At 38.7% G+C, this 19152-nt stretch overlaps 1 protein-coding gene across 2 annotated transcripts in view; it reads left to right on the forward strand.

The window, feature by feature from the left end:
• The first annotated feature begins 3027 nt into the window (after positions 1-3027).
• LOC111144829 (VPS26, retromer complex component A) overlaps positions 3028-19152 on the forward strand; it is a 32270-nt gene continuing 16145 nt past the window's right edge. The window contains exons 1-2 of one of the 2 annotated variants that reach the window (XM_022499337.1): positions 3028-3133; positions 9565-9714. In XM_022499337.1, coding sequence (XP_022355045.1) covers positions 3131-3133; positions 9565-9714 — 153 coding nt within the window. In that variant the 5' untranslated portion in view covers positions 3028-3130. Of the gene's footprint in view, positions 3134-3384; positions 3487-9564; positions 9715-19152 lie in introns of those variants that run through there. The other variant, XM_022499336.1, reaches the window with a different exon arrangement.

Below are 19152 nucleotides of genomic sequence, written 5' to 3' on the forward strand. Positions count from 1 at the left end.
CTGCTGAGTGTGGGGCCCTATGTGGGGATCGATCCCACAACCCATGAGGTCACTACCTGAGCTGAAGGCAGACACTTAACCAACTGACTCACCCAGCCGCCCCTCAGAAAGTTGTTTTAATGGAATGTGTCCATTTCCCCTAACTTACCAAACTTATTGGCATAAAAGTTGTTCATGTATTTCCCTATTATCCTTTTGATGTCTGTAGGATTTTAAGTGATGTCTTCTTTTCCATTCCTAATACTGTTAATTTACATTTTGTCATATATTCTTGATTAGTATTCCCAGGGGGCTTATCAACATTTTAATCTTTTCAAAGAACCAACTATTGCATTCCTTGATCTTCTCTATTGCTTGCCTATTTCTATTCCACTGACTTCTGTTCTTTGTCTTCCTTCTTTCTGCTCTGAGTTTAATTTTTTTTTTATTGTGGTAAAGAACACATAAAATTTATCATCTTAACCATTTTTAAGTGTACAGTTTGTTAGCGGTTAAGTATATTCATATCGCTGTGAAAAAGATCTCCAGAACATTTCCATCTGGCAAATCTGAAACTCTATCTTCATTAAATAGTAACTCTTCTTTCCCCCTTCCTCCAGGTTCTGGTAACTATCATTCTATTATGTGTCTATGAATTGGACTTAGATACTTCATATAAGTGGAATCATATGGTAATTCTCTTTCTGCAACTGGCCTATTTCACTTAGCACAGCATCCTCTAGGTTTATTTATGTTGTAGTGTGTGACAGGATTTCCTTCCTTTTGAAGATGGATTAATAATATTCTATTTATCCATCCATGGACATTCGGGTTCGTTCTACCTCTTGGCTATTATGAATGAATATGAGTGTTCGTATGTGCTATGAGCATGAATATGCAAGTATTTCTGAGACTCTACTTTCAATTCTTTGGGGATATAGAGCCAGAAGTGAGATTTTGGGGTCATGACAGTTCTATTCTCAATTTTTTGAAGAACCTCCATACTGTTTTCCATAGGGGGCTCACCATCTTACAGTCCCACCAACAGTGCTCAAACGTTCCAATTTCCCCATGTTCGTACCCATACTTGTTATTTTTGCTTTTGATAGTAACCATCTTAAAAGGTGTGAGGTGCTGCCTTGTGGTTTTGATTTGCATTTATCTGAATGTTGAGTATCTTTTCATATGCTTATTGGACATTTGTATAACATCTTTGGAGAAATGTTTGAGGCCTTTGCCCACTGTTTAACTGGGTTATTTGATTTTTTGCTATTCAGTTGTGGTCATTCTTCATTTATTCTAGATGTGAAGAATGTATGTTAAGTTGTAGGAGTAACATGTATTCTGGATATCTTATCAGATATAGGATTTGCAAATATTTTCTCCTATTCCATAGGTTTCCCTTCCACTCTGTTGTGTCCTTTGAAGCACTAACGTTTTTAAGTTTGATTCAGTTCCATTTGTCTATCTTCGCTTTTGTTGCCTGTGCTATGCCTGTCATTTTTGTTGAAATTATTATCAAGTCCAAAGAAGATTTTCCCCTGTGTTTCTCCTACCAGTTTTATAGCTTTAGGTCTTAAAACCACTTTGAGTGAATTTTTGTATACGGTGTAAGATAAGGGTCCAACTCCATTCTTTTGCGAGTGGATATCTAGTTTTCCCAACATCATTTGTTAAACTGTCCTTTCCCCATTGATTTGTCATGACACCTTTGTTGAAGATAATGTAACTACCCACATGAGGGCTTTTACTGTTTTTTAAATTATTTTAGAGAAGTTTTAAGTTCACAGCAAAGCTGAGTGGGAAGTACAGTTCCCATATACACCCTGCTCCCCTCCACATGCTAGTATGATTTTATTTCCTGATGTGAACTTACACTGCTGATTTAAAAACTCTTTTTAAATACATGCATTTAAAGCCACAGATCTCCCTATAAATACTTCAGCTGTATCGCATGAATTCTATTATAATTTTCTTTTAGTTCAAACTATTTTTAAGTTTCCACTGCCTTCTTTGACATAGAGGTTTAGAATTATGTTGCTTGGTTACCATATATTTGCGGATTTTCTCTTTTTGTTATCTCTAGTTGAATTTTAGTGTGGTTAGAGACCATGCTCTAATTTCAAGCCTTATACAATTTTACACTTGCTTTATGGCCCTGCTTCACAAACCTGATTTTGTTTTGTTATGATGGGATACTGATGGTGCGTTCAGATGATCATTTTTCTGCTTTGGTCACGTATACACTGCGGTGGTTCAACACTGCTTTTAAAAAACTAAAACAGCATCCCATTCATCCGGAGGGCCTGCCTCTAGGCTTAGACCACAGTGTCGGGATGAGGTCAAAGCCAGAGTACCGGCTAGCTGCACCGCCTGTTTTACGAAGCCCCCCAAGCCCCTCACGTACTGGCAGGACAGCACAGCTTAGGTGGCTAGGTCTCAAGTTATCCGTGTACTTTACAAAGCAACAGATGTACTACTCTCAAGTTTTTCCCACTAGCCGGCTCTTCAGGGTATGCTACAAAGCTAACTAGTTCTCAAAACCCAACAGCTCCCAGTGGGAGAGGGAGCCGGGTAGAGTTCCAGAAAGATAAAAGAAGAATGCCTTCTCCGTGGATTAAGAGAATTTGTACCTTGCGAGGCCTAAGGAAGCAGCGCCTCGGGTGACAGCTCCCCTTTGCCTTGGCGGCCCCGTAACCCACCAGATTAGAGCGCCTGGCAGATCAATCCTTCCTTCCTTCTCCCTTTTCAGTAACTCAAACTTCCTAAGGAAGGGGAATTGGGCGTGGCAAAGAAGCCCGTCAGCGAACCGCCCCCCACGTGACCGAAGAGAGGGCGAGGACGCCCAGAGGAGCCTGCGTCCACTCAGGCCCCTCCCACTTTACGGCATCTCGGTGGCCCCGCCCCCCCGCCCCAGGGTGGAGCACGAGGCCCCGCCTCCAAATTGCCTCTCTTGGAAGGCCAGGGGGCCAGTGGGGCGGGGCAAGAGGCCGGGAGGGGACTGGAGCAGGGGGAGGAGAGAAAGGGAGGGGTCACGTGCGGCCAGCGGCTCGAGGTCACGTGACGGGCGCTTGGGCGGAGGGAATCTGGACTGGGAGTTCTCCTGAGGGAAGCGGAGTGAAGTGGTGGGGACGCGGCGGCGGCACTGACAATGGTGAGTGCGCGGCGGGCCGCGCGCTCTACTCCGGCTCTGGCCTCAGAGCGCGCGGCGGGACGGCCAACGGCGGGCTCCGTGTCGCGGGTGGGGCGGAGGGCAACGGCAGGAGGCGGGCAGCGAGCAGGGCGGGGAGCCGGGTTAGGCCTGTCTGGTCGCCGCGGGATCGGGGAAGGGCCGGCGGCGGCGCCGCCTCTTCCCGGTCTCGCAGAGGCCCGAGCACCTGCGGGCGGCGGCGCGCTCTCCTGGCCATGTCGGAGGCTCTGCCCGCCTTCCTCGACGGGCTGTGGGGGCCCTGGCTGAGTCCTCGGACTCCGCCTGTGCGGGGGCTCAGCGCCGCCTCCCCTTCCAAGGTAGCCAAGTCCCTCCGCTCCTTCCGGACAGCCTCGCTTCCCTTCAGGTGGAGTGACCCGGCAGTCCCCCAGTTCCGGGCTGGGGGGAGGGGAAGGGACTGGGGTCACTCTTCCAGTGGTCACGAGATTGATAAACTGCGGGGTTTTGTTTTGGTTTTATCTCGATGTGGTCACATTCGGCGATATCTTGGCCCCAGTTCAGCCTTGATGTTGACACTTGTAGAACGGGAGAGAGAAAGAAAAGGACACTGAAGTGGGGACGTTTTTAATTCAGAAGACTGGTTTTGTGCCTGCTAGTTTAAGCTCTGGCGGTCATTTCCTTCCCCAAGCCATTTTCTGGAAACTTAACGCGTTGGGATGTTGAAATGGCCTAGGGAGCAGAGGAGGGAGGAAAGTCAAGAATACTCTCACCAGTTAGTGGGAAGCTCAGGCGTGGGCACGATGCGTTTAACTGTGTGCGTGTTGGCCATCTCCTCTAGATTGGGTCTCATTTGGCTCACTTAGGGTATTCATTTCATTTAGCAAGCATATGTTGAGCGCCTACTGTGTGCTCGCCTGATATTATCAGCTTTCCCAGAACTCACCGGTTCTGTACACTGCTTGAGACTTTTGGCTGAAGACGAAGCTAGGTTTATTTTAAAAAAGAAAAAAAAAGTTGTTTTGAATAAATACATTTTAAACTCAAGTTGTGTTGATTTGATTAAAATCCAGAAGAGTGAAGACAGGCATATTCATTCTTAAACTTGGGGCCTTTTTTTTCACGCAGCAGATAATTATTTAGGCGTACCCAAGGGCCACTAGCAAAAGTGAAACAGCCCTTGCTCTCTTGTAGCTTACAGTCTAGAGGGAGGTAAACATCTCTTTGTATAATTATTTGTTTAACGTGGAAATAACAGTTGTGATAAATTTAACAAGGAAGGATTTGAAGACCTTGCCTAGTCAGGGAGTTAGGAAGTATTCTTTCATTGAATATACTTTGCCAAGAAGACTTAAAAGTCTTTTGCTTATTTTAAGAATTATTACTTTTAATAAGCTTTTGAATTAGTTTAAGAGCAATTTATTTTCAACTTACTGGTCAAACATAAACTAAATTGTTAAAGCTTTAGAACACTTAACTGGGCATAAATGTAATCCGTGCATGAAAATTTGCTGTTTCATTGCTTGTGTAAATTTTAAGAGTCTCCCTTTCCACTCACCTTGAGTTGAACTTCTTTACATTACTTGGAAGGAGTGAAGTTTCTTCAGTGAGCGCTAGAAAGTTTGTTGGCTTTTAACATATCCACATGCAATTTTGCTGGATGGTAATGCTCAGTATGGGTTTATGAATTATATGAAAAATCTTAAATTAACCTAAAGGTGACAGGAGGGTTAGGCCACAAGTAGAAAACTGTAAAAACAATGGTATAATCTTTTAATAGTCATATATATTGGAGTCTAGTTATTTAAAGGCTACCTGAGTTTTGACTTATGTATACTTGTCTAATACTGTCTAATACTGTCCTGAAAATCACATATTCTGAATGCTCACTTGAAGATATCTTCGCCAGAACTGAGTAGTCTTTCGCTTTAAAATGTCTCATCTGTAATTGCAGCAAAAGTCTCTGTTAATGTATTCTAACCTTTACAGTTTTCATTCCCTTTCCACTGTTGGAGTCTTCACCATCCTGCCAATTATGTATTTTGTTTCCTCTTTATGTATCAGGAGAATTATCATAATTTGTGAGGAGTTTTAAAACTTTTAATTTCATGAATTTTCCTTTGAAAAGACAGAAGATGCACATCTTGCAATAAAGACTTTAAAAGCAAGACTTTGGGTAGAGAAATATTTCTCTTTCAACTTCTTTTAGAAGGAAAACAGAAAATACAAACCTTTTTTCTCAGTTTTATTTTCTCTTTGTTGCCTGCTTGCTAAATGTAAGACATCAACACTTTTCTGGAGGCTTTCAGTAAGACTCTTTCATTTTTGATGTGTCCTAGTGTGGAAAACTGGATGTTATCCTGGTGCTAAAGTTTCGGTTAACATTGTTAAGGTACTATAGCTTTTTACTCAGCCTATTATGCATGTGCTGTAACTAGGCTTTTAAAAATACCTTCTGTTCTCTCCCCATATTAGTGTTTTGACTGTGTTGAAAAGTAAGTCTGCTTTTTTAAATTTTTAGTTATGAAATACTCTTCTGCATACAGTAAGTAATAGAAGATAGTACATAGCTTTCTCAGATTTTTAATGCCTAGGAATTTTTCATTTTTACCTTTGGTGTCAAAATAAGACTGTTTAATTATAATTATGTTATTGGTTAATTGTGAAGTTTCATAAGACTTCAATCTTTCTTACACCACTTTATTTAGTGGAAATTTTGATTTCATTATTTTTGATTAATTGATCTTTCAGTATCAGCTTTCAAATCCCAAGTTCAGCTGTATGTGTTAAGTATCCATATGTGGAAAAAGTTACCATAATAATTCTTTTTATCCGTAAAATAATTTTTATAGTTTTCAAATCTCATTTTTCCCAGAAGCAGCTCTGGGATGTATTAAGGGGAATGAGAAAATTAAATTTTATTTTTCTGCTGCGATTTTATATCTTAAATGAGGCTGTTGTCTTCTACCCTTTCAGAATTGCTCTTCCCATAGCAGCTTCCCCCCACCCTGGCTGGCTCTGTAGTTTCCAGTAGTAGAGAATTCGTAAATATCAGCAGCCTGCTTTTGAGCTGCTATACATTCTCTTACCTGTAGCCCTTAGGAAAAAATAACACCATTTAAGCAAGTTTTGAGTATAAAACTTGTAGTATGAAAGCTAACTGGAAAGGGGCATTGCATGTGACCTATCATTGATGTTTTTCATTCTAAGTTCAGAATGCTTTTCTGATTAAAATTAATTTTTTGGTTAAAATTGACTTTGTTATTTGTAGAGTTGCCAGGAAGGATTAAAACGTTGAAAGGAAAAAAATGCTGTTTGTGTCTTTGTAGTATGTCAGAAGTATGAATCTGCCAATTCTTTGAGTTGATTTCTTGAAATTATAACCTTTTTGTTTATATAGGATTAATAATAACAAAAAAGCAAGCTCAGGGACGCCTGGGTGGCTCAGTTGGTTAAGCAGCTGCCTTCGGCTCAGGTCATGATCCCAGCGTCCTGGGATCGAGTCCCGCATCGGGCTCCTTGCTCAGCAGGGAGCCTGCTTCTCCCTCTGCCTCTGCCTGCCATTCTGTCTGCCTGCACTCTCTCTCCCTCTCTCTCTGACAAAAAAAAAAAAAAAAAAGCAAGCTCAGAATTTAGGAAAGCATTGTCTCCTTTGATCATAGTATCGCCCTGTGACCTGCAGAGTTTTGAGAGGATCATTAGCTTGCTTGCTGTTACTCTGCCACCTGAGGACAGAACTGAGGCTTGAGGAAAGTTCCTTGCTCTAGACGTAGCTACTGCACCAAAGCTAACTTCCTTTGGGGGAGCTCCCATCTTACCAGATATTCTGGGTTTAATTCATTTCTTTTGCGTATCCATTTATTTTTTTTATTATCAGGAGAGTATGTATTTTATTCAAAATTAACACTCAGTAGGTATTTGAATGCTTTCTACTAAATGCCACACACTACTAGCTACTATGTCTTCAGTGGTGAGCAAAGGATAAAGTGGCTGTCCTCCTGGAGTTCAGTCAGGGATTCAGGTATTGAATAAGCACACACTATAAGAGATGATGAAGTAATAAAACTACATGGTGTTGTGAGGCCTAAATTTGGAGACTCTAGTTTCAATTTAGGAACGTATGGGAGGCCTCTTTATGGAAATGAGTCAGACTGAGATTCAGAGGCTGAGTTAGCTAGGTTAAGGATACTTGGTCTAGGACAAGAAGGAACCTGGCAGATTTGATTAACTTGAATAATTTGAGGCTGGTGTGACTGGAGAGATGATAGACTAGATATGTGCAGGCCATGTCAGGGAATACATTGTGTGTGTGTGCGCGTGCGCGCGTTCACGTGCACACGCGCTTATGCACTTGTGCACTCACGTGTGCACATATTTAAAATAACATTTCATTGAAGTACATAAGAATGCACAGATAAGTGTACAAAGTGATCAAACCTGTGAGTGAAGTGCTCAGATAAAAGCAAACAGCGTAATTAGCACCCCAGAAACTCCCTCTATGCTCTTTTCTTTTTTTTTTTTAAGATTTTTTTTTTTTAAGATTTTTTTTTTTTTAATTTATTTGACAGGCAGATCACAAGTAGGCAGAGAGGCAGGCTCCCTGCTGAGCAGAGAGCCCGATGCGGGACTTGATCCCAGGACCCTGAGATCATGACCTGAGCCCAAGGCAGAGGCCTCAATCACTGAGCCACCCAGGCGCCCCATCTTTATGCTCTCTTCTAACCACTCCCTGACTTCTGATGCTATAGTGTGCGCTACATGTTTTTGACTTTATAATAAATGTAATTCTGTAGTATGTGTGAAAGTTATTATTGTGTATACTCGTGTCTCATCCCTTTGCCTACTGTATGAATATAGAATAAAATTTATGTATCCATTCTCTTGTTGATGGATATTTGGATTGTTTCCTATTTGGGGCTTTATGAACCAAGATACTAACATTCTTATATTTGTTTCCTGGTTCATGTATGTAAGAGTTTCTCTTTAGGGTATATATCTAAGGGTGTATTTTCTGGGTCATGGGATATGTATATCTTTAGCTTTACCAGGTAATACCAACAATTTTTTTTTTAAGATTTTATTTATTTGACAGAGATCACAAGTAGGCAGAGAGGCAGGCAGAGAGAGAGGGGGAGGCAGGCTCCTTGCTGAGCAGAGAGCCTGATGTAGGGCTCCATCCCAGGACCCGGAGATGGTGACCTGAGCCGAAGGCAGAGGCTTTAACCCACTGAGCCACCCAGGTGCCCCAAATACCAACTATTTGCTAAAGTAGTTCCAATTTATACTCTTACCAGCCCACTGAAGGATCTTAAACAGAAAATGATGAGGTTTATGTTTTTAAGAGATTATTGTGGTTGTGTAGGGCAGACTAAGAAGGGATATAAGATGACAGGATAGAGGACTGTTGGTATAAATTAAAAAAAAAAAAAAAAAAAAAAGACTAGGGGCACCTGGGTGGCTCAGTGGGTTAAGCCTCTGCCTTCTGCTCAGGTCATGGTCTTAGGGTCCTAGGATGGAGCCCCGCATGGGGTGCTCTGCTCAGCAGGGAGCCTGCTCCCCCCCACCCCCTGCCTATTTGTGATCTCTGTCAAATAAATAAATAAATAAATCTTAAAAAAAAAAAAAAACTAGAATACCAGCTTTCTTTAGTAACAAAAATGATCCACAACTGTATATGATACTGGAATTACTAATGGAGTCCATATTATTATCAACTAATGTGTTTTGGCATTCATAAGCGGTTGATTTTTGTCCTTTATATTTTTGTCATATTCAGGATTTCCGTAACAAGGCTTACACATTTTCTTTGGAAAAATTCACAAAAAATTAGTCTTCTCCATTAGAGCCAGTTTTATTTCAAGGGTTTTTACAATTTAACACATCCTGGTCAGACCTATATAGCAGTACATTTTATAGTAAATAGTACATTGTAATAATTCATTTGGATTTGTATGAGTACTGCATAATTTGGATTGTATGAGTGCTGCATATGAAATAACAGCATAGAAGTATAACTAAAGATAACTTTTCAAGTCCAAATGTTAAGAATTAATTTTTTAGATTTCTGGTATAGTAGTAATTGATTACTTATAGTGGTTACCTGTGGAAATGATTGAAATTATAGCATGTTTAAATTTTAGTTTTCTTTTTGTCTTTTAAAAAACCGTGGTAAAAAACATGCAATATGAATTTGTTCTCTTAACATATTTTAATGTACAGTACAGTATTAGCTGTATATACATTGTTATAACTAAATTTGTTTAGTTTTGAGGTCGAATTTGATGTAAGTTCTTACTTCCATGTTGTACTTACAGATTCGCAGTCTGTTTAACTGTAGGTAAGAGATACTTAGATTTGTATTATAAAATGTAGTGACTGACAAGACATAATTATGAGCATTTTCCTTTTGTATTTCCTTTTATTTTCCCTTTTTATTTCAGAGTTTTCTTGGAGGCTTTTTTGGACCCATTTGTGAGATCGATGTTGTCCTTAATGATGGGGAGACCAGGAAAATGGCTGAAATGAAAACTGAAGATGGCAAAGTAGAAAAACACTATCTTTTCTATGACGGAGAATCCGTTTCAGGAAAGGTAAATCTTTTGTTTGTGAGAAGTACCTAGATGTAAGATACTAGAATTAATCATCAAAGTTGTCTGTACTGTTTCTAAATTTGAATGATTTTGTTAGAGGTGGAAAGTTTTTTTTTTTTAAGATTTTATTTATTTGTTTGACAGAGATCACAAGTAGCCTGAGAGGCAGGCAGAGAGTGAGAGGGAGAAACAGGCTCCCCGCTGAGCAAAGAGCCCGATACGGGGCTTGATCCCAGGACCCTGAGATCATAACCTGAGCTGAAGGCAGAGGCTTAACCCACTGAGCCACTCAGGTGCCCCAAGGTGGAAAGTTTTTTTAGAAGGTCAGCTAAAATCCTTGATTCATTAGCGCATTTACAGGAAAAAGTCTTAAAGTGGAGGGAGCAGAGTCTAAAATTGCAAGCAGAATTTTGTGTTTATGACTATGCATCTGTTTTGCTTCACTTTTCCAAAGGGCTGTGATCCACTCGAAGTTTGTTTCTCCTTTTACGTTAAGTTGAGTTACAGAGATTGGGGATAACTCTTTAGTAGACCTTTAAATGTTTTTTTCTCATTCTTTACAGCTTATCTCTCTGCACTGCCACCGTTGTGTCTGTTGATCTCTGTAGAGGACTTAATGTACATTTGTAATGTATCTGTGTAGGATCAGGTGCATCTGTGATCTCTTCTGTAAGGTTTCACTTTTCCCCCTTTTCCTTATCAAGTGATGCATAAAAGTAGTCTTATGCCTTAGCGAATATGATTAATACTCGTTAATCATAATTTTTTTAAGTAGGCTACAAGCCAAATGTAGGACTTGAACTCAGACCCTAACTGAGATTAAGAGTCCAATGCTCTAAGCGTGCTTGGGTGGCTCAGTGGTTTGGGTGTCTGACTCTTGATCCCAGCTCAGGTCTTGAGCTAGAGATGGTGAGTTCAAGTCCAGCATTGGGCCAGGTGTAGAGTCCACTTAAAAAAAAAAAAAAGTGGGCTGCCTGGGTGGCTTAGTGGGTTAAGCCTCTGCCTTTAGCTCAGGTCATGATCTCAGGGTCCTGGGATCAAGTCCCACATCGGGCTCTCTGCTAGGCAGTGAGCCTGCTTCCTCCTCTCTCTCTCTCTCTCTCTACTTGTGATCTCTCTCTGTCAAATAAATAAAATCTAAAAAAAAAAAAAAAAAGTCACGTGCTCTACTGACTGAGCCATCCAGGCACCCCTTTTTGTTTGTTTTTAAGTCTAGTAGGGAACAATCATTGTCTGGTTTAAAGTGATCTTATGTCATCTGGGTTTGTTAGGAGTTCGTGGCTAATGTTCATAGGACAAATAAAGGAAGATGGGAAAATAAGGGGAATGAAATCTTCTTCAGTGTGATTTATAGAAAGTAGTGTGCCTTCAGGTTACATTTTTGGAATTGCTAGATGTCATATGTAGTAGTCCTAATCAATAACTGTAGATTGCATTTTAAAAAATAATCTGTTGCTCAGAAGATACTATATCTGGAGTCTGATTATTTACTGACCTGAGATGTTTATAATTTTTAACCTTTTATTGTAAAATAAAACAGATATTGAAAACCACAAAACAAATAAATAATCATAAGGCATGTTTTCTTGTAATTACCATTCAAGTCCAGAAGGAGAACTTTGCCAGCTACCCAAACATAGCCTCTTCCTCTCAAAAGAAACCACACTGCTGATTTTTATAATATAGTTCCTTGTGTTTCTTAATTGTTTAGTTTTGCTCCCTTAAAAAGGTCGATAATGCTTTTAAAATCTCTTTTAATCTCAGATTCCCTCTTCGTGCCTTTCTTTTCTTATACTTTGAAGAACTGGGGACACTTGAACTATAGAGTTCTCTGTGATTGCATACTCATGATACAGTTGTTGCCTGTAAATTGGTAGCTGGATCTAGAAGCTTGATCCGAGTCAAGTTCAGTTCTTTTGGCAAGAGTATATGTGGTGGTGTGTTTTTTTTTTTTTTTTTTAATTTGGGGTTAATTTTTTTTTTGTTTTTTTCTTTTTTTTTTTTTTTTTTTTTTACACGTGTTGTAACTGCTGTTAATATTGATTGGTTCCTGGCATACCTTTAGAATAGGTTATTAAATAGGTGACTTATGAGTGCTCTGATAAGAAAAGAAAGAGAAGAAAACAAGCTTTGGTTACCTGTGACCCAGCATGTTCACTAAGAACAAGTCTACGTTTTCTGAAATATCTGAGTATAATAAAAAGATCATTGGCTTAGAGTTGGAAGATCTAGTCTTGACTTTACCACTGTCTTGGTAGGTAACTCTGGGCAGTCATTTAACTTTCTGGATCTCACAGTAAAATTAAGAAAGTTGGACTGAGGGGGGCGCCTGGGTGGCTCAGTGGTTTGGGCCTCTGCCTTCGGCTCGGGTCATGATCCCGGGTCCTGGGATCGAGCCCCGCGTCGGGCTCTCTGCTCGGTGGGGAGCCTGCTTCCCTTCCTCTCTCTCTCTGCCTGCTCTCTGCCTACTTGTGTTCTCTCTCTGTCAAATAAATAAATAAAAATCTTAAAAAAAAAAAAAAAAAAAAAAAGAAAGTTGGACTGAATAACTGGTTTCTAAACTTGGTTTTGCATTAAAGTGTCTCTGCATAACAATTCCTCATACCTTAGATGTAATTTTGAAGTTCTGAGAGTCTGACATCCCAAGCAAAGCAAGAATAAAATCCTTTTATGATATTCTTGACATGTGAATTTCTGTATGCACACTTTTTTTCCCAGATCTTTTTTTTTTCAAGAATTTTTTTTTTTAGAGCAGTTTTAGGTTTATAACAAAATTGAGAGGGAAGTACGGGTATTTCCTATATGCCTGCTGCCCCTACACATGCATAGCATCTCCCATTATTGATGTCACTTGCCAGAATGGCACAATTTTTACCAAGGATGATCCTACATTGACACATCATAATCACCCAGTCCATAGTTTACCTGAGGGTTCACTCTGCGTGTTGTTAATCTGTGGGTTTAGACAAATGTATAATGACATATGTTCATCATTATAATATCATATGGAGTATTTTCATTGCCCTAAAAGTCCTCTTTGTTCTGCCTATTCATCTCTCCTCTGTCTCGCCTGCCAAACCACTGACCTTTATATTGTTTCCGTAGTTTTGCTTTTTGCAGAATGTCATGTAGTTGACATACTTCATACTGTCTTCTTTCACTTAGTAATACACGTTTAAGGTTCCTCTGTGTCTTCACAGCTTTATAGCTCATTTATCTTTAGTGTTGAATAATAGTCTATTATCAGGATGTACCACAATTTTACCCATCCATTCACCTACTGAACAATATCTTGCTTGTTTCCAAGCTTTGGCAGTTATGAATGAAGCTTATATAAACATTTGTATGCAGGTTTTTGTATAGGCATAAGTTTTCAACCCCTTTGGATGAACACCCAGGAGTGTGCTTGCTGGATTGTATGGTAAGCTTATCTTTAGTGCTATAAGACACTGCCAAACTGTCTTTCAGTGTAGTGCTACTATATTTCATTCCTTGAATGAGAGTTCCTGTTGCTCCACATCCCTGCCAGCATTTGGTGTTGTCAGTGTTCTGGATTTGGTCCCATTTTAATAGGTGTGTAGTTGGTAATATGATGTTGAACATCTTTTCTATGTCTCTTGGCCAAGTGTCTGTCTTCTTTAGTGAGGTGCCTGTTCAGATCATCTGCCTACTTTTTTTTTTTTTTTAAGATTTTTATTTATTTATTTGACAGACAGAGATCATAAGTAGGCAGAGAAGCAGAGAGAGAGAGGAGGAAGCAGGCACCCTGTGGAGCAGAGAGCCCGATGTGGGGCTCGATCCCAGGACCCTGGGATCATGACCTGAGCCAAAGGCAGAGGCTTTAACCCACTGAGGCACCCAGGCACCCCCCTGCCTACTTTTTAATTGGATTGTTTTCTTGTTTTAAGAGTTCTATGTATGTTTTGGATAACAGTTCTTTCCCAGATCTGTCTTCTGCAAATATTTTTTCTCAGTCTATGGCATTTCTTCTCATGGTCTCACTCTCTTGGTTGTTACATGGTATTAATTTTGATTTCCCTGACATCCATTGAAGTTGACCAACCTTTCATAGACTTACTGGCCATTTGTTATCTTTTATGAAGTGCCTATTCTAGTTTTTAGGGGGTGAGGAGAGCTTGATTTTCTACTCAGTTAACTTTTTTTCTTATTGATGAGTAATATTTTTGTGTGTGCGTTCTTGGTACAAGGCTTTTATGCTTCTTAGTGTAGGGTCTTTTGTATATGTGTTGTAAATATTTTCTCTCAGTTTCTGGTATGACTTTTCATTATCTTACTGGTGTCTTTTGATGAATAGTTCTTAACTTTAATAGGTGATAAATGTTATGTTTCCTTTTTGTTGGTGTGTTTTGTATCCTATTTAAGAAATCTTTGCCTACCTTATGGGCATGAAGATATTCTCCTGTTATCTTTCTCCTACAATTTTTTTTTTTAATTTTACACTTCACATTTAGATCTTCAGTTCGCTTGGAGTTGCTTTTGTCTTTGCAACCTAGGAATTAAGGCTAGTTTCCCCCCCACTTTTTTTTTTACTCTCCTGTATGGGTATCTCATAAATCCAGAACATTTATCCTTTCCTTCACTGCACTGCAATATCACCACCTTTGTCATAGCAGAGGTTGTGTGATTCTTTTTCAACCTCTCTGTTCTGTTCCATTGGTCTACTTGCAGCATTTACTTTCTTTTCTTTAAAAAAAAAAAAAAAAAAAAAAGCCCGTTGAGTATAATAACATACCAAGAAATTCACCCTATTAGAATGTACAAGTCAGTGTTTTTACTATATTTGCAGAATTGTGCAGCCATCACCACTAATGCCATAACATTTTCATCACCCCAAAAGAAATACCATATCATTAGCATTCACTTCCTTAGTGAGTAGATTGAGTATTTGTGCCCTCATTTATGTGTTGAAACCTTGGGACATGATCTGTCATGAGGACAGGGCCCTCATGAATGGGGTTAGTGCTCTTACATCCCTTATACTTTCAGCCATGTAAGAACACAGTGAAAAGAGAGCCATCCTTCAACCAGAAAAAGAGCTCTCTCCAAATCTGCTGGCACATTGATCTTCAACTTCCCAGCCTCTTGAACTGTGAACAGTAAATTTCTGTTGTTTATAAGCCGCCCTTGTCTACAGTATTTTGTGACAGCAACCCGAATGAACTGAGACACCTAGCAACCACTAATCTACAAATCTGATTTCTTTCTCTATGGATTGGCCTATTCTGGACATTTTATATAAATGGAATCATGCAATATATAGCCTTTTCTGTCTAACTCCTTTCACTTAGCGTGATGCTTTAAAGGTTCATTTTTTAAAAAAATTGGTAAACATATACATATTATAAAATTTGCCATTTTAACCATTTTAAAGTATACAATTCAGTGGCATTAATTACATTGACAAGGTTGTACAACCATCACCACTATTTCCAAAGTTTGTTCATCACCCCACGTAGAAACTTGGTACCTGTTAAACAACAACTACCCATTTCCTTTTTCTCCCAGTCCCTGGGTACCTCTGGTCCACTTTGTTTTTCTGTAAATTTGACTGTTCTAGTTATTTCTTAAAGGTGGTCATATAGGGGCGCCTGGGTGGCTCAGTGGGTTGGGCCTCTGCCTTCGTCTCAGGTCATGATCTCAGAGTCCTGGGATGGAGCCCCACATCGGGCTCTCTGTGCCGCGGGGAGCCTGCCTCCCCCTCCCTCTCTGCCTGCCTTTCTGCCTACTTGTGATCTCTCTCTGTCGAATAAATAAATAAAATTCTTAAAAAAAAAAAAGTGGTCATATAAGATTTATCCTTTTGTGTCTGACTTATTTCCTTTAGCATAATGTTTTCAAGCTTCATTCATGTAGTATGTATCAGACCCCTTTTTTTTAAAATGATTAACGAGTATTCCAGTATATATCCATGTGGAATATGAATATACCACATCTCCTTTATGAGTTCATCAGTTGCAGACAGTTGGGTTTCTACTTTTTGACTATTACTAATAATGCTGTACATTTGTGGACAAGTTTTTGTGTGCATATATGTTTTCATTTCTCTTGGATGTATATGTAGGAGTGGAATTGCTGGGTCATGTGTTAACTTTGTGTTTAACTTTTAGAGGAGTTGCCAGTCTTTCCCAAAGCAGCTGCATTATTTTACATTCTTTCCAATGATGTATATGGGCTCCAGTTTCTTTAGTTTCTTGGCAGCACTCAATATTGTCTGCGTTTTTTATTATGGCCATTTTAGCGGGTATGAAGTGGGATCTCGTTACGGTTTTGGTTTGCGTTTCCCTAATAACTAATACTGAGCATCTTTTCACGTGCTTATTGCTGGTGAAATCTTTGGAGAAAAGTCTTTTTGTATTCTTTGACCTTTTTTATTTGGTTGCCTTTTTATTGTGAGTTGTAGGAATTCTTTATATATGCTGGATACAAGTCCATTATCAGTTATATTTCACAAATATTTTCTCTTGTTTTCTGAATTGTCTTCACTTTTCTTTCTTTTATTTCTTCCTTCCTTCCTTCCTTTCTTTCTTCTTCTTTTTTTTTTGTCTTCACTTTCTTGATGGTGTCTTTGAAGCACTAAAGTTTTAAATTTTTATGAAATTCCAATTTATCTGTTTTTTTGTTTGGTTGCTCATGCATTGGTGTTATTTGAGAAACCATTGTCCATCCAAAGCAGTGAAGATTTATACCTCTGTTTTCTTCTGAGAGTTTTGTAATTGTCTTACATAGGTTTTTGATCCATTTCAAGTCATGAGGTAGAGATCCAACTTCATTCTTTTGTACGTTGATATTCAGTTGTTCCAGCAATATTGTTAAAAAGAATATTCATTCCCCACTGAATTGTTTGGGGACTCTTTGGGGACTCTTGTAGCATAAACTTTTTAAAGCTAAAATTAATTGCTGTCTGTTAAAAGTTTTTTGGAGATTTTTTTGAAGCATTTTTTTTTTCCAAAGATTTTATTCATTTGAGAGAGAGAGAGAGGGAGTGAGCATGAGCAGGAGGAGGGGCAGAGGGAGAGAGAGAAGCAGACTCCCCCCTGAGCAGGGAGTCCAATGGAGGGCTCGATCTCAGGACCCTGGGATCATGACCTGAGCCACAGGCAGACATCTAACCAACTGACCCACCCAGGTGCCCTGTTTTTGAAGCATTTCTTAAGACAAGTGGGACTATGTATATTATTACAAGATAAATAGAGAAATTCTTGAAAGGTACTTACTCAGATTATTTTTTTAATTCTTAGGTAGAATATTTACTGCTTCGTTCATGTTCAAGTGACAGTTCTTCCTTAAGGCTAGAACAGTTGTAGTGTATCCTAAATTTTTTATGCTTTAAGAATGTATTTGACCTAGGTATCCTCTTTTTGAAATAAAGCTTATATCACTTTTTACCTTCTGAATAATTTTGAGAGAGTCTTACTAGATTGCCTAATTAACTATTGAGGCACAATAATTGTGAAAAATTTGGTAGTAATGTGGGTATATTTCTGGTGGGTTCATAAGTTATAATTCCTTAAGATTCTTTTAGATTGGTCAATGATAAGTAAATTGTCTTAAAGAGGTGTTGCCAGTGCCATGTCACCTATAATGAACTCTGTATTCATTTATTACAAAAGTGAACAATGACATATGTTTATTCCGAGATTGTAGGGCTTTATAGTTTAATTCTTTAAACAAAGAATATTATGTCAGTATCTTTCATCAACATGAATATGGACCACATTCTTCTGGCAGCAGTGGGAAATGAATTTTGGATAACTACAGTATTCAGCAACAGTAAAATGCAGATACCTCAGTAATTTACTGTAAATGAAGCTATAAATGGTGTGTAGTACATTGATAGGTGTTTGTCTTAAACACAATGCAGATGAATTTTACTTCTGACACAGCTCCTGAAGACAGCATTATCGGAGACATCTACAGATTAGCTGCTAAAGATGCAGAAGAATGAGCTTTGAGATTGGCTTGTTAGAACAGTAAATATGTTTTATATAGTTTCCCTATGTTTTGTTTTCATGGCCTTTTTTAAACAGGTATACATTGTCTTAAACCTTTCTCAAATTACTAATAGCAAAGGGAAAAAATAGTAACTTTAAATTGGTAGATCACCTTCACTAAGTGATCAAAGTTAAAATAACCACTTGGCATCATGTACTTCCTAATGAGATACACTGAGAAGGACACAACTTCCTTTCTGTGGTATTCTTGCCAAAAATGCATAAGCTGAGTCTGTGATAAAACCTCAAACCCAAATTGAGGGCTGTTCTACAAAATAAGTGACCTGTAATTCTTAAAAAAAAACATCAAGGTCAAGAAAGGCAATGACTGGGGTGCCTGGGTGGCTTAGTTGATTAAGCATCTGATTCTTGATTGTGGCCTAGGTCATGCTCTCTGGGGCTGAGATTCAGGATTCAGTCCTGTGTTGGGCTCAGTGCTGAGCGTAGAGCCTGCTTAAGATTCCCTCCCTCGGCCCCTCCCCACCTACATGTGCACGTGCTCTTAAAAAAGAAAGAAAGTCAGTCAATGACTGAGAAATGTTTGAGATTAAAGGAGACTAAAGAGACATAACTATCTGTAATGTGATTCTGGATTGGAGCCTGGACAGGAGAAAAAAGAGTGTAAAGTACATTATTGGGACAGTTGTTGGAATTTGAATATAAACTGTGGAGTTATAAGTTTCCTGATTTTGAAAATTGCACCGTGATTAAGAGATTATTTTCTTAGGTATACATGAAGTATTTATAGGTAGAGGAGCATGATATCTTCTAATTATTCTCAACTGATTTAAAAAAAAGTTGTATATGTATGCATGCACGTCTATATATAGAGAATGATAATTTATAAATTTTATATAATTTATATATATAATATATATAAATATAATAAAATTATATTTTGTCATATGTGACAAAATACAAACATGGTGAATCTGTGTACAGGTTATGTGGGATTTCCTTGTACTATTCTTGGCACTATTTTATGTTTGAAATTATAATAGAAGTTACGGAAGTGTAACAGTATTAATGTTCTTTAACTCAGTTCACATTCTTAGTTTCATTTATGTTTCTATGCTCCATTGCAGAACAGCTTTTAAATAAAAATGCTTGATTATGCATACCAGCTCTGGGATCCTTCGGATTCCATAATATCTTGCATTAGGCTTAAAAGCAACTGTGTTTTGACATCAGTGGGAGACTAAGGACAATTTCAGAGTTTAGACAATTTGGTAGAAAAATGGAAAGACTTTGAATTTCTGCCTTAGTAGTGTGGTGTCAGAGTGTTTTTTGAAGAACTGTAAATTTAAAAATATCAGACACAGCCATGTTTCAGTGAAGGCATTCCCCAAATCTCTTGCCAGATAGACATTTAATAAAAGTATTGTGTATTTATGTGCTTTATTAGTGTAAATTAGGGAATAGTTCT

This window comes from Enhydra lutris, unplaced genomic scaffold (genome assembly GCF_002288905.1).
Source record: "Enhydra lutris kenyoni isolate GAN:26980312 unplaced genomic scaffold, ASM228890v2 scaffoldscaffold12, whole genome shotgun sequence".
Taxonomy (NCBI): Eukaryota; Metazoa; Chordata; class Mammalia; order Carnivora; family Mustelidae; genus Enhydra; species Enhydra lutris.